General features: G+C 45.7%; 1 protein-coding gene across 1 annotated transcript in view; it reads left to right on the plus strand.

Annotated features, from left to right (window-relative positions):
- Positions 1-15,052, plus strand: part of FBLN2 (fibulin 2) — a gene marked incomplete at its 5' end in the record, with an annotated part of 59,929 nt that overhangs the window by 17,170 nt on the left and 27,707 nt on the right. Inside the window, 2 exons of the mRNA XM_083869646.1 lie at positions 12,971-13,082; positions 14,530-14,659. Of these exons, the coding sequence (XP_083725772.1) occupies positions 12,971-13,082; positions 14,530-14,659 (242 nt within the window). The remainder of the gene's footprint in view (positions 1-12,970; positions 13,083-14,529; positions 14,660-15,052) is intronic.

Below are 15,052 nucleotides of genomic sequence, written 5' to 3' on the forward strand. Positions count from 1 at the left end.
TTATTATTTTGGGTTTTATTTTGTTCTTTTTTAAATTTATCATTTTGTATTTTTAAAATTTTAAAATATTATTTATATTTGCTATTTTACTGTTTTATTTTTGGTGGGGGGTTTTTGTTTGTTTTTGTTTGTTTAATTTTGTGGGGGTTTTCTGTTTGGTTTTTTTTGGGGGAGGGGGTTGGGTTTTTTTGCTTTTTCTAATTAGAAATTTAAAATGAAAAGTCCCTGCTGCAAAGCCTGTAGATGACACGTGGGCTGAGGGAGCAGTGAGGAACAGGGAGGCCTGTACAGGGCTGTGTGAATTGCTTGCACTTTAGCATGCTCAAATGAGAGGTCATTCAGCCAGGCTCTTCAGCCTGGAAGGAACAGGAAAAGTTAATTCTCACTTCTTCCAGTCTGGGAAAGCCACCAGGATTTCATCACACAGGGCTGGAAGCTGCCATGAGGTTTATGGAACAGACATGGGGTGATGGAAGGTGTGCTCAGCACCCGTGCTCAACTCTCACTCAGCTTTAAGGTTGCTCTTCCTACAAACAACTAATGTACACAAAATTATTTCCCTCTGGGTTGTGATGAACAGCATCAATCCCTTCAGGTAAAAAACCCACTTCTGTCATTTGCAGCTTGTGAAATCCTATGGGAAACAGGAAAAGAAAATTACTATTGCCTTAAGGAGATAGAAATTGAACTTTTAGTAATTGCAGCTTCCTCTCTGTTTTACGAACACAGGCATATTTAGCTGTTCAAAGCCTCAGATATTTTTAAAGAAACACAGAATAGTATGTAAAATGTGAGGGATTTCTGGTCAATATCCATTTTTTAAGGAAGTGAGAAAGACATGTAGCAATACCTGTTGTTCATACTTTTCATTGGCTTCTTGCCAGGACATTGCTCTTTTTTTTAACCTTTTTGTCCTTCAGTTTACCCCAATTATAACTGATTTACAAATGGATTCCTCGGGAATGCCATTCAAAAGCCACGTGCTGTGAGACAAGGCAGATTTTCATTTTTCACACCATCAGGTTAGGCTGTACAAAGTGGATCAAACAGGACACAGGGCTGGCCTCTTCCTTGGGTTTTTATCCTCTTCTGCTGAAATAAACACATAGCTGTGTGCAGGTAAATCCTAACTAAGAGTGCTCATACCTGTGTGGGAGGTAAATCCTCACCAAAGAGTGCTCATACCTGTGGGCAGATAAATCCTCATGAGAAGTGCTCATAGCTGTGTGCAGGTAAATCCTAAATAAGAGTGCTTATAGCTGTGGGATGCTAAATCCTCAGTGCTCAGAGCTGTGTGGGGGTAAATCCTAACTAAGGGTGCTCAGAGCTGTGTGCAGGTAAATCCTGAGAGTGGTCCTTGCTGTGAGCTGGAGCTGGCTGAGGCGTGTCTGCGGCAGCTGGGGATGCTGATGGACTCTGATAAATCAGGCAAACCATGCACACAGCCTGCAGCAGCTGCTCCTCAGGAGGGATGGCTGGAGAGGGGCAGCTCCAGCAGAGGGGCAGCTCCAGCGTGGCCAGGCTGAGCTGCAGGAGCAGTGTGGGCTGTCTGGAGCCCTGCAGTGTCCCCTGCCCTGGGAGCAGCCCTGGGGAACCATTCATTCCAGGCTGGAGGGTCATCCCAGGACCGGGGCATGTCCATCCACACAGCCCCAGGGAATTCTGGCACTGCAGGGCTTCGCTGCAGCCTCCCCTCCCTGTGGCTTGGCACGGGGCAGCCCTTTGGCACGGGGCCTGGCAGGCATCACTCTGTGAGTGACGTGGAGCAGGAGCTCCCCATGGATGTTCCTAGCCCCCCCTGCTGCTGGCAGAGCCCAGGGGACACTAGCTCTGCTGCATTCTTGGCCTTTGCCATCATCCCTGTGCCCTGCATTCCTCAAATCCTGCCAGCTGCAAAAGGAAAATGAATGTGGTGTTTGGGGTGCTGGTTGGACTTGATGATCTTGAAGGTCTCTCCTAACCAAAATGATTCTGTGATTTGATAAAACATGAAAAGTCACCTTTTACTTATATGGGGTAAGAAGGATTGCAAGGGGGAATTTGTATTGCCCTAGCTGTGGTAAGTGAAGATTAGCATTACTAAGAGATAAACCAGTTAAAAATATATCAAAACTGCGTGTTGGCTTGGGTCCTACTTTGAAAAAGAGAGCAAAGTATTCTGTAAAGATGATGTGTGATGGGCCCATTTGTTTATCTGAGGTGAAAAAGGAAGGAAAAAAGTCCTCTGAGATCTGTCTGATGTGAAGATGACGTGAGCTGTGCTATATGTATCTCTAGAGATGGGAATGATGCCTCTTGCTAGCAGCCAAAACACTTCTTAAGGCATTGAGGAGATTTTCAAGAGAGATTATTGTGAGTTAGACTGCTGGGATTTAAATTATGGCCACGTTGAAGGGAAAGCATCCTCAGCTTGAAGCCGTTCTAATTGGTGCCAGGTCAGTCTGTCCTCAGACTGTTGTTGTTGCTAAAAAAGTGAATGCATTGCAGTGTGGAAGAATGGGGACAGGCATTTGTGAAGGCGTGACTGAAGTTATACCTGCAATCAGCAATTAAAACAATTTTCATTGATTACAGCTCAGTTGAATGGTGCTGAGTGCACAGTTCCTCAATTCAGTTTGGAACTTGTTTGTGGACACCAAACAGGATTGGCAAAATACTACATCAAGAGTTTAAAAGGTTGAGTCTTTCTTTTTAGCAAATATCACTGCATGTCAAGCAAACATGTCAAATTTAATTGACTTTTTAAACATATGGAGTGTTTTGGAGCTGTTCCATGGAAATAGCATTTAGAAAGTTTTACCTGTCCATGGTTTTTGTGTTTGAGCTGGATCTACACTGCTGGCAGATGAATGGGCAGTTTGGGCTTTTGGGGTGGTTTTGTTTGAAGGCATTTCTGACTTGAGAACTAATATAACTTCCTGTGTTTAAAGGCCAGTGTATTTTCCTCATTTGCAGTTGGCTTTTATGTACCAAGTTTACTGTACAGAGGTTTGCAAAAAAAACCCTTTTTAATCACCAATTTTCAGTGACAGCTGATGTCATTAAAACTGTTTGTGTCATTGTAAATTGACATCAAGCCTTGGAAGGCTGGAAGTGGCTGAGCAGTTTCCCTACTCACAGGTGATTAGGCAACTGTAACACGGGAGCATTCCTAGAGATAAGGAGATGTGGAAAGCAGAATTGTATTTAGGAGGCTTATTTTATTCCATTCACTGCTGAATATTACTTCCTAAGGAAATAACTTTCCTCCACGAATCAAGCGCATGGAGTTGAGCTAATCATGACTTTAACAGATGATGGTGAGGAAGAGTAATTAGCCTTCAATTGGTTACACTGTGCTTTACCCTGCATGCGCTGTAAGTGTAAGTCATCCTGACACTGCTGGGAGCTCATGAAGCTCCGAGCTCAGCTTTCTGTGTCTTCTCAGGCTCCTGACATGTTGTTCACGGGGTTGTAGTGCCAGTCAGTGCTGACAAAGGGAATTAGAAGTCATTGAGGAGTCAATGAGGCGCTGCACAGGAGTGAGGCCTGTTCCAATGGCACAAAGTCAGTGCCAGTGCCATGTTACTGATTCCATCCCCTGGCTGGGGGCAGCACACACAGCACGGGATGGTGCTGCCAGCAGGATGAGGGATCTGCTCTCGAACAGGGTAAGGGACCTGTATTCCAGCAGGATGAGGAATCTGCTGTGTAACAGGACGCGGGATCTGTTCTCCCCAGTCCCTGTGGAACGTGAGCTCAGGATTCATGGCACTTGGGAGAGCACTCTGAGCACTGACTGAAAGCAGAGTAGATGTGCACAGAGGTTTGGGGCTGAAAAAGGCAGGCTGGGTGAGAAATGTGGCATCAGGAGTGGTGGCCTTGCTGGATGATTGTTTTGTGTCCTGACTTGGAGGGAAAGAGGTTTTTTTTGTTTGTTTGTTTGTTTTTTTTTTTTTTTTTTTTTTTTTTTTTTTTTGTTTTTTTTTTTTTTTTTTTTGAGATTTATTTTCTGGAGAGATGCAGGAAAAGAGAGAGCATTTGAGGGGGAGATAAGGAGAAAGGGTCAAGAAAAATTGGGGTAATGCGTGCAGGTAGGAAAAGGAGAAGACTCGAGGGCTCTAGGGAGGAAGAGCAGCAGTGAAACAGGGAAATCCTGAAGGGTGAGAGCTGCAGGACTCCAGCTGGACACAGATGACTCTGTTAGTGCTGCAGGGCTTCTCTAGTTACTCCTGTCTGTCCCAGCAGCTGGGTCACTGCTGCATTTGGCACCGTGGGGCCACCCCTGTGTGACAGCTCTGCCCCTGCACTCTGCCTCACACAAGAAGATTAAAGAGAGGAGTCCTAATCTGGAACATGTGGATGGCACTTTCCTGTTATTGAAAAGGGAATATTCATATTTTTCATCAGAGTTTTTGTAACAAATTGCCTAGAAAGCTTGTGATCCCAGGAGGGTTTGTACTGGCTTTTGCCAGATAGCCAATCTTTCATTATAATGTGGTTGCAGAGCATTTAACTTGAATTTATAAACAAACAACTCCTCCCTAAGAGCAGCCCTGCCAATACACTCTGTTGGTGGTCCTGACCCTTGCTGAAGGGAGTACAGCTCGGAGCTCTTGTCCCACAGCTTTGGAGCTGCCCCTGGCCTGGCAACTTCAAATTTCAGCTGTGCTGCTGCTGCTACAGAACAGAAAAACCTTCTCCCATGACCTTGTGCTGAGCAGCAGAGCTGTGGGGACACTCAGAGCTCAGAAAGCTTTATCTTGTCTATGGGAAGGACTGGGAAATCCTTCAAACCAAAATGCATCTTAGATACCTGCAGCTTGTGCTGGTTGGGTCATTGGCTTTCCAGAACATTATTGTGTTGAAAATGTTGAGGTTTTACTTCACATTTGTATAAGGATTCACCTGTCTGATGTGAGCAGGGTTTCAGGCTTTGGTTTTGGTTTGCAGACACTGCAGGGCTGTGTGTTGATACGCTGGTATCACCACATTTATCTCACCTCCCCTCCACCCCTCTTCCTTCTCACTGCAGGTTTACAGAGAGTGGCAAAACAGTCAGATTGTGATCAGACTGTGACCCATATTTGCAGCTCTGCAGTGGAGGGGAGCCATCCTTCCCCTGTCCCCGCTGTGTGGCCCCTGTTCCCTGTGCCAGCTGATGTCCTGCAGTGGCTGGGGAAGAGCTGACAGCTCACCAGGAGTGTTTGTTGGCTGGAGCAGCAGTGAGCTCAAGGTTGACCCTCTCCCCTGAGGAGGAAAGGTGCATTCCCTACAGGGAGGGCTCAGACTGTGCCCAGAACGTGCTGTCCCATTCCATGGCACCCCACACGTGGCTCCCAGTCCTTCCTGAAACGACACCTAAAGTATTTTTACTTTTAACCCAATAACCAACCACCCGTGGCCACGATGTGGACTTTTCTATCCAATTACAAAATCCCACCCAAAGCCATGAAGGAGAAGGCGAAAAAGAACGACTGGCCTAGGCCCTACATCTTCAGTCTTGCTTTATATATATATTACTATACTCTAAACCCTTAAACTCTAAGTTTTGCACCCTGTGATATCACACGCTTCTATTCAAATTGCACACCCATAATCCCAGGAGTTGGATACTGAGGTGAGGGTTTGTGGGTTTAGATGTGACCTGGAGCCTGGACGAGGCAAGGAGGGAGCTTCCCACAGGAGCTCGCTGCCTTTCCTGCCCCCAGGGTCCTGTTTGGGATGTGCAGGATGTGCTGTTGGCACTGTCAGAGCCCCTTCTCAGGACAAGAGGACTTTTGGGAGCACAACGGAAAGGAACTGCATCTGGTGAGGAAAATGAGGAGATGCCACTGGCACTTTACTGAGATCTATGGGTTTGCTTGTCCGTGCTCCCTAGTGTTGTATTTTGCTTTTAGAGATCCATTTCACATCCCCTAGTGTTGTACCTTGCTTTTAGAGATCCATTTCACATCCATTTGTGGTGGCAGGTGCAGCAGAGAAAGGTGTAACTGCTGAACTCAAATAAAAACAAAATAGATCTCAGCAGGAAGAATCCAAAATTGTAAAATTGCTAGAGAGAGCAAATAGTATGTAGGGTCCTGCTCTTATAGAGTAGTTTATCAAAGACCTGTTTCTATGGAGTAGTTTATGAAAGACCTATTTTGTGTTAGTGAATTAAATCCTGAGAAAAATGTGAAGTATTGTGGCCTCTCTAAGTGTTGTGCTTGTGGGTGTGCACAGCTTGGTGGTGGCTCCAAACACTCTGAGGCACCCCAAGCCCAGCGTTCCAACCACTTCTATCCCTCCTCCTGCCTGATGACTCAGCAAGTTATTGTCTTCTTCCAGCAATGTCCAGACTTGGCTGCCTTTAAGTATCCAGACACTTGGTTCTTTTCTTACTGCTGCATCACCACAAAGGGTCTCATATGGATCTTATTTTCAACAGCCTCTGGGCAGCACCACACCCCAGCTCTAGGTGAAAACAGCCACTTCTGCCATAGTTTACAGTTATTTTCAAGTGTTGCCTTGTTTGAAGGTGACTTCAGCAGCAGTGCAGCTAGTACAGGAGTGTCATTTGTCCTGATGAACACATTCATAAGTGACTTTATGCTACTTGTAATTAGGAACATGGAATTGAAACAAATGGTTGGAATTCTCTGTGTGATCTGGGTGGTGTCGATTTTTGTCAGGGAGGAAGGATTTAGGGAATGAAACAGTTCCTGTGAATGTGTTTCCCTTGGCGTGCTGTGGGGTTACCCTGAGCTGCACCCTGGACAGGCAAAGTCTGAAGTGGGAATGGGCAAAATGAGTCACCCAACCCCTGCTGTGTGCAACCACAGTAACAGCATCGAGCCAGGTGCTTCATTTAGGAGTTAAAAACTCCATTTTCCTCATTTCTACCCCAAACCATTCCTGTCTTAGGGAACTAAACCCCCTTGTTTCCAAACATCTGTGGTTCTGAGGCGTGCTGCATGGCAAAGGAGAGATTTCCTGCTGTGCTTCCTGCTAGGGCTGCTAAATTCCCCTGGAACAATCGAAACATCATTATCAGCCCATTCAAATTAGTATTTCCTCCCACGTTTGTAAGGGATAAAAGGAGGTTTGTTTCGTTGCTGTTGACTTAAGTGTCCCACTGGAATTCCTTCACAGGAACTGCTCTGGCACTGGGTGCAGCCTGGAGAGTTTAAACCCTCTTGGGGTTACAGCAGCCAGGGAGAACTGGGGCCATCAGCTTTTCCAGCCTGTCACTAATCCAGGAAATGCCCTGGGCCACCATCAGTGCTGCTGAAATTCTTGCCCAAATCCTGGTTACAAAACTTATAAAGGAAAGCCTGAGGAAATGAGGGATCTCTTCAGAACATCATCATAAAATGAAGGAAGAGTGTAATTTATGATTATAAACCTGACAAGGACTAGCAAAGAGTCCTGGAGGGCTCCCAGATGAGGAGATGGAGCTCTACAACACCTCCTCTGCTCAGTTCAAGCATCCCTGATCGCTAATTAGAAATTCAATGAAACTGGGAGCTTCCCTTCCTCTGCTATTGAGAATCTTTTTGTCAACAGTCCTCGGCTAGACAGAGCTGGAGGGCACAAGCTTGGTCAGGGCACTCCTGGGGCTGCTCAGGCCACTTGCTGCTGCTGTCACGGCATTATCTCTCTGTCCTTACCTTCTCAGGTGTGCATGGCTCCTATTGTGTCATTTTCTCTGTTCTTACCCTCTCCAGAAGTTTGTAATTTAGTTACCATCACAACCTGGGCTCAGTTTGTAGTGTTAAGAACATCCTGGAAGTCCTTGGCAGAATCAGAGATTCAGTGATCCTGCCTAATTTTCCCAAGTGCTCGGAGGGACATTCCCTGATAAACATTGTTCCTCTGAGTTTTAACTTTAAAATTAAGCAGGGCTGGTGGAAACACTTTGAAGAAAGGAGCCTACCTAGCCACAAAACAGATCATGCAAAGAGCTTGCTCTCTCCGAGATAAAATTCTTCAGACGGGAATTACAAGGATAATCGGAACCAGGCTTTGCAAAGCCTCAGCTCTTTTGAAAGTTAATAGCCAGCATAAATACACTCTGTGCAATATCTGGGGAAGGAGGGTTGAGAGGGAAAACACAGCCCAGACTGTGCTGAAGGGCAAGAAACATTCTGCCTGCTCTGAGTTATTATTGGAACTGATAGAAGGATGATTGTGCGTGAACTGTTCTGCCTCAAACTCCCTGGCGGAGGGATAGAGCAAAATGAGACACATTTTCAACTGGCAGGGAGAGGAATTGCTGGGGTTTGGAGCTGGTGAAAAGGGTTAAAGAATTTATTTAGTTGTTCCCCCCCCCCCCCCCCCTTCCTTTCAAGCTGGATCTAATAAAGGATGCTGTCATGGAAACATTAAAGACCAAACAGCGTCTAAATTATCTGGACTCTGCCACAGGTAATACAAGTTTTGACTTACAAGGATTATCCAGAGTTAAACCAGAGGGAGTATAAGGTTGCTATTCATTCACACTTTGAACAAAATGTGCCAAGCAAGCCTGGCTGGGGCTGTGCTGATGTATGTCTCCCTTTTATGGTGCACAGTAAAACCAGCGTTCAGCCTGGGTTATCCCGTTTTTTCATTGTGCCTCGGGGCAGACACAGCTCTCTGTGTTTTACCAAGCAAGCCAGCATCAGGAATTCATGAAAAGAGAATGATGTAGGAAACGGAATGTTTTCAGGTTGAAATAGAAAGCAGATGCTTCCCAGGGAGTGAAGGCAATGTAACAGGAACTCGTCCTGGCTGAGTGGTGGGATGGATTCCCAAAGGTGCCTTCAGAGGATGGGGGAGAGCACAGAGAAACACTTTGCTGTCTGATGGTTAAAATGAAGGCAGGTTGCTCCAGGTGTGGTGGACCTCCCTTACACTGCTGTGGCAGGCAGGAGTTGAAGAGGGTGGTGGAAAAGGATTTAAGCACTGAATTGAATCCATGAGGTGTGTGCTGGATGCTCAGCCCCTGTTTCTCCTGCAATCTGCTTTTCCATCGTTTCCAAGGAGTGAAGGCTCAAAGGCTGAGGAGGGCACATGGGTTAGAGCCCCATCCCCAGCCGTGAGCTAACTGTGGTTTGCTCATGGAAACACTCAGCACTGCCCTCATTCCAGGGAGATTTAGAGTCAGTCCTGAACACTGAGGGCTTGGAGGAGTCTGCAGGAACCTGCACAGGGTAAAACCCTCTGCTCATTTATCTGGGAACAGCTCCTGGGGAGAGCTTAGGCAGCCCCGATGAGCTAAGTGATAGCTCAGTCTGGAGTGAAAGCAGCTGGCTCTGGGGCCGTGTTGTCATTCTCCCCTCCCCTGTCTTTGCCAAGATAAATGTTCTTCTCCCCTTTACCTTCCTCATTAAAACGTCTTCCCAGTCATCCCGGATAAATCAAGTTGAGAACATGTTACAGTGCACACCTAAATGGTGAAATTCAATGAGGGGATTTAATAAAGCCTCTCAGGCTGTTGATAAGATAGGAAATGACAACCTGTTAAGGGGTAAAGCTACAGTACTTTGTTATTTATTTATTAGAGCTTTAAATGGTGAAGAGATTGGAACAGAAAAAAACACCCACTGGAAAAAGTTATTTTTCAGTGTTTTAAGAACCCCACCAAGTTGTTCTGTGAGGTTTTTGTCATTATTTTTCATAATATATGCTTTTGTGTTGTCAGGCAGGTATTTGATAAGGAAATACAACTTATTTGTCTCCAATGTGAGCAAACAGTTCTTGTTAAGTGTATGTACTGGTTGCAAGTGTAAATACTGTGGGTTTGGGGAAGATAAATGACTTTCCTCAGGTGGACTTGGAAGTTCCATCATAACAGCAAGAGTTCCGCTCAGTTTTGAGAGGATGACCTTTGCCTCTCTCACATGTGAGTGCTGATCCAGCAGTTAACAGCTGGAATTAAAGACAGCAGGGAAGAGATGTGGGTGCCTGGGGCTGGCACTGCCCTGATCCTCCTGGTGATCCCATGCAGGGCTCTGCCTTTCCCTGCCTTCTAGATAATTGTTTTTGGGGTTAATACCAGGTTTGAACTTTACCTCTGCCTGAAGTCGAGTGATTCTATCCAGGCCCCTGCACTGTGTCTGCCTCGCGTGGGTCTCTGTAATTGAAGATACTGTGTGAGACTCCTGGAGTCATTTTAGTAGAAAGGGAAATAATTGTCGTCTCTTGGGTGGGTTGGTTGGTGTGATGGGTTAGTCCTCGCTGCTCCCATCGTGTGAGGAATTGTAGACTCAGTGAAGAATTTGTGTGCAGAGGGATTTAAAGCCCTTCCACTGTCCCAGGCTGCTCCAAGTCCAGTCCAGCCTGGCCTCGGACACTTCCAGGGATCCAGGGACAGCCACAGCTGCTCTGGGCACCCTGTGCCAGGGTTTTACCAGGCTCAGTGAGGAAGTGCTGATGTCTCAAGGTTTGTCTGTCTTTCTGCTTAGACAAAAGAACCACTTGCAGCGGGATGATGGATAAAGCTGCTGACAGCTCAGTCAGGAGCGTTGGCTCCAAGAATGGGTATTTGCATAATAGGAGTTATTCAATCGATGCAAATGCTCTGCAGAGCTGCCGAAGTGAGAATGGGAGGAAGCAACGAAATTGGAGGTGTTAAAGGTATGAAGTGCTGTGAGTGGAAATTCAGGTGAAGCCGAAATCAGGGAAAACTTCAGTGTCAAAAGAGCTCTGACAAGAAAGTGAGATATTCTATCCCTTCTTGACCTTCTAGAGCTGGCTGATGATTTTTCACTCTGGAAACATAATTTGTCAACACTGGGAGGGAAAAAGGGGAGGAAAGTTTATGAAAATCCACTTCGTCTCCTTCGCTGCTCCAACTAACTTACGGTTCACTGTGACAGTGGGAGGAAATAATTGAGTCACCTTTAACTGTGTTTTCCTCAATTTGAGCTGCAACTAAACTTTATAAAATACACCCACCCACAGCAGATTTTTGTAGCTGAAAGCTGAAATTCTCAGCATGTACAGGCTGTGTGGGTATCCTGTGACCATGGAAAAGCTGGATGTGTCCCTGGGTCAGTGTGAGGCCATCCCACTGCTGCTCAGGGTTGGCTCAGGCACTGAGACAACTGTAAAGCACAGGCAGGGAAGAGTTAAAATTCTCGGAGGGAAAAAATATTCTTTTCAAAATATTTGAATTAACTTCTGGGTGTCTTTAGAAGACAATACACAAATTTCTGAGATTAGGCCAAAGTGTTCTGTAGTTCCTATCTTCAGACTGCTGCACAGTGTTAATTGCAGGAGGTGAATTTCTGAATTGCAAGCAAGTGAGGAAGCTGCTGCTGTTTTATTGTGCAGCCTGATGTAAATTATCTTTTTTTTTTTTCCCTTAGTGAAGAAATCTATAAATAGCAAATTATCTATTAGCAGGTGGGTTGTGAAATGACTTCAGGAAGTAGCAAAGATTCACACAGTATGTAAAAAACCCTCAGGACTACAGAGTTCTCAAACAAAATTACTTTGTTTTCCATGAGCAGATGCAAATCTGCTTCTAAATCTGCTAATATCATGGAAGCCTCAAATAAACAAAGCTCTGTTTGAATGTTTTAGTGTTTCAAAGTCTGTTCCTCACAGAGCTGAAAATCTCTATCCAGCACAGAGGCTCTGTGATCCTCAGTCCTGTGCATGTATTTAGTTATATATATTTGTTCTTCCTAATGGAGAATTAAAATATCATAAATCCTTGCTAATGTCTGTGAGTCCTATTATGAGTTATTCCAGTTTTTTTTTTAATTCCTGATGAAGATAAAATGCAGTAGTTTGTTTATTTTATGATAACTTCATTCTAAGTTTAATTATTCATAAGATCACAACAAAAGGCAATATATTTTGCAAATATGACTGTTTAATAGTGTGGCACTTCAGTAGAGCAATCTGATATTGAATCTTCAGTGGGGAATGAGTAACTCGCTTTTATTTGAATTATAAATCATGTAGATTACTACAATACAGACAGTTAAATTCTGCTCTGTTCTTGTGTTCCAGCAAGAGCAACAAAGGTAATTCAGCACTTGGAAAAATGAATGGAGTCTCCACCGAGGGAGTGAATTAAAACTGTGTTAAAAATTCACTGTTTCATAGCAATGTGTTGTAATTATCTGGTACTGAGTGTATTTCCTGCCAGTTTAACTGCACAGATCAACCCTCCAATGTCACAGAGCAAGTCTTGCACCTGACACAGCTCTCAGGACTGGAGGATATTTGAAGATTGTTAATGTGCTGTAGAAAATGAAAGCATTGCATAGCCTGAGGGCCATGGTGTGTGAGCAGGGCTAGGCAGGGCTGGGGGACACAAATGCCTTTGGTCATTAACCCCCTGCACCTGCAGTGACCCCAGCTCTGCTTTGGGCTGTTTGAAGAGAACAAAGTGCCCTAAATCCGTGCAGTAGGAATAGAGGATCCAGCAAAATCCCATTTCACTGCAACCTGCAAATTTCCTTTGGGAAGTAGAGAGCATTCTCCATGTCCATCTCTCTGTCTACATCTTAGTGCCAGTGTTTCACAGTCAGAGTGAAACAGTCTCCCAAAGCCTTTTCATTGTGTTTTAAAGCCAGCTGAACCCTCCGAGGCTGGGGCACTCCATGCTAACCCAGCCCGTGTGGTGAGGGCATTGTTGCAGCAGCATAATGACTAAATCAACTTGCATCAAGTGGCCAAGCATGATTTTTTCAGGGATTTTGTCCAGAGTTGTCAAATACGGAGTTTTCTTCAAACCATTTATGTCATTTATAGCATTCAAAACTCTTAATTTCCTCCTGGTGTTCAGCCCTGAAAGATACCACTAGATGTATTGTGTCAACATGTTTCAGATATCAGTTGTGTCTTCTTTTTTTTTTTCCTTATCACCAAACAAAATGTGGAAGGAAAGGGAAAACCCTCACCCTGAACTATCGTTATTTTAAAGATCTTCTCAATTAAGAAGCAGAGCTAAACCAAATCCATTCCATACAAAATAATCTAAAATACCCTGTGTATGTGTTTGGTCCAGGTTCCACGAAGGAGCTGATTGAGAGCTGCTGTGGAGCTGGCCAGCAGTGGGCTATAGACAACGGGGAGTGCACAGAAATCCCTGTAAGTGGAATGGATGGTGATATTTGCAGGTACGTAAGGTGAAACTGAACATTTTCGGTTGGCATAAAGAGTAGCCCTTGAGAAGAAATCAAATGTACTTCGTGGGATGTCCCAGAGACTGGGAACTGTGTCATTCCTTGTCTGAATTAATTGTAAGACTGGATGATACTCACGGCTCATTAGAAGCCAGGATTTCCCCTCCGTTTGCCCGAAATCTGATCTTACCCAAAGCTTTTTAAGGTTTCTTTTTGTCTCTCCGCTGAGCAGAGCACAGGTTCCTGTTTCCCATTTTCTGCCCATCTGTGGAGCTGCAGTTAAACGGGAGGGCAGAGTTGGCTTCCCCTGGGCAAGTGCTAAACCTGTCATTAAGGGATGTATTAATTGCTCTCTGTGAGTAACCCTGGTTCTGCTGGGGTCAGGGTCCCCTCTGCACAGCAGCAGGACAGGGATGGCTGCAGGGGAACCTGGACTCCACGAGTCTGGAGCAGCCCCTGGGGAGGGATGAGGACAAACTCACTCCAGACTCACATTCTGGAAGACTGATCCCGTCATTTAGAGCACTGAAAAGCTTTGGTATAGTCCCTTTTATCAGATCGAGTATCATTGCACCTTTCTGAAGGTCTTGGGAGATTGGGATCCTCCCCACTGGGATCTGGCACATACCAACTTGTCTGTGAAGTAAAGGCAGATTAAAAATTCCAGCCCCGGCCTGAGTAGGTGCAAATCCAGTACATTAATGAGTTGCACCTGCACATCTGAGGCTGGTTTGAGATGAAAAAGCCCGATCGTAAATGTTTCAGTCCTGTGAACCTGCTGGGATTTAAAGGAGTAGGACATCAGAGGTTCAGTTGTCTTACTTGAAAAATTTCAGTTGTGTCCCTGTTTTAAAGATTTGGGCCTGCCTATAAATATAATGCCTGAAGAAAACATTTTATGTACAAAAGTATTCGAGTCTGTGTCCTCAGAGCCTGGCAAGCAAGGACAAAACCTTGTTGCTGCCACTGGGAGCTGTGCCAGTGAGCAGAGCTGGTGGCCCTGCCCCTCCCCAGCCCCAGGGCACTGCCTGTGCTGGAGCACTGCAATTCCTGCAGCTCTCAAGGGTCTGCTCCAGCTAAACTCACTGCCTAAGGAGTGTGAGAGGCAGAATCACAAACTCTTAGTCTGGTTTGGGTTGGAAGAGACCCTAAAGCTCATCCCATTCCACCCCCTGCCATGGCAGGGACACCTTCCCCCATCCCAGGCTGCTCCAAGCCCTGTCCAGCCTGGCCTGGGACACTGCCAGGGATCCAGGGGATAAATACAAAATAGACACTAATTAAAAAAAAATAAATTCCTGTTCTGCCCAGGAGGGTTTTCTGTACATGTTTAGGTGTTAGAAACGGGCTGGGTTGAGGTGGCACTGGGGTGTTTCCAGAGCGTGGCAGAGAGCCATGCCCAGGGGTGTGTGAAAGTGTGACAGTGTGGTGGCCTTTGCAGGATTGCCCAGAAGCAGTGCTGTGTGTCCACGGTGAGGGAGAACAGCTGTCTGGCCGGGATGGTGGCCGCCAAGGAGGGGGACACGTGTGGCCCCGAGGACAGCGACCCCTGCACCGGCTCGTCCTACAAGGTGAGCTGCCCCACAAGGTGAGCTGTCCCACAAGGTGAGCTGCCCCACAAGGTGAGCTGCTCTACCTGCTCTGTGCAGGTGTGCAAGGTGTCCTCTCTGCCTGCCTCCAGCAGGGTTTGTTCCTTCATTGCCCTGGGGCATGGAAAAGGTGAAGCTGCAGGAATGTGGCAGTGAAATGGTGCTGTTGGCATTTCAGTTTGCAGCACCTTTTAAAACTTGTTTTGAATTAATTTCCATCTCCATTTCGTAGACCTAACTGGCTGCATTGCTTTTGCTTCCTCGCTGTGGAAGTAGCCAAAAAGTCCATTTTAGTTTTTATATCTATAGTGTAGAAGAATTTAGAAAATGATGGGGCAAAACTTAGTTGAAGATGTAATGTGAAACCCATTACTG

The sequence above is a fragment of the Zosterops lateralis genome (genome assembly GCF_965231275.1).
Source record: "Zosterops lateralis genome assembly, chromosome: 11".
NCBI classification, from domain to species: domain Eukaryota; kingdom Metazoa; phylum Chordata; class Aves; order Passeriformes; family Zosteropidae; genus Zosterops; species Zosterops lateralis.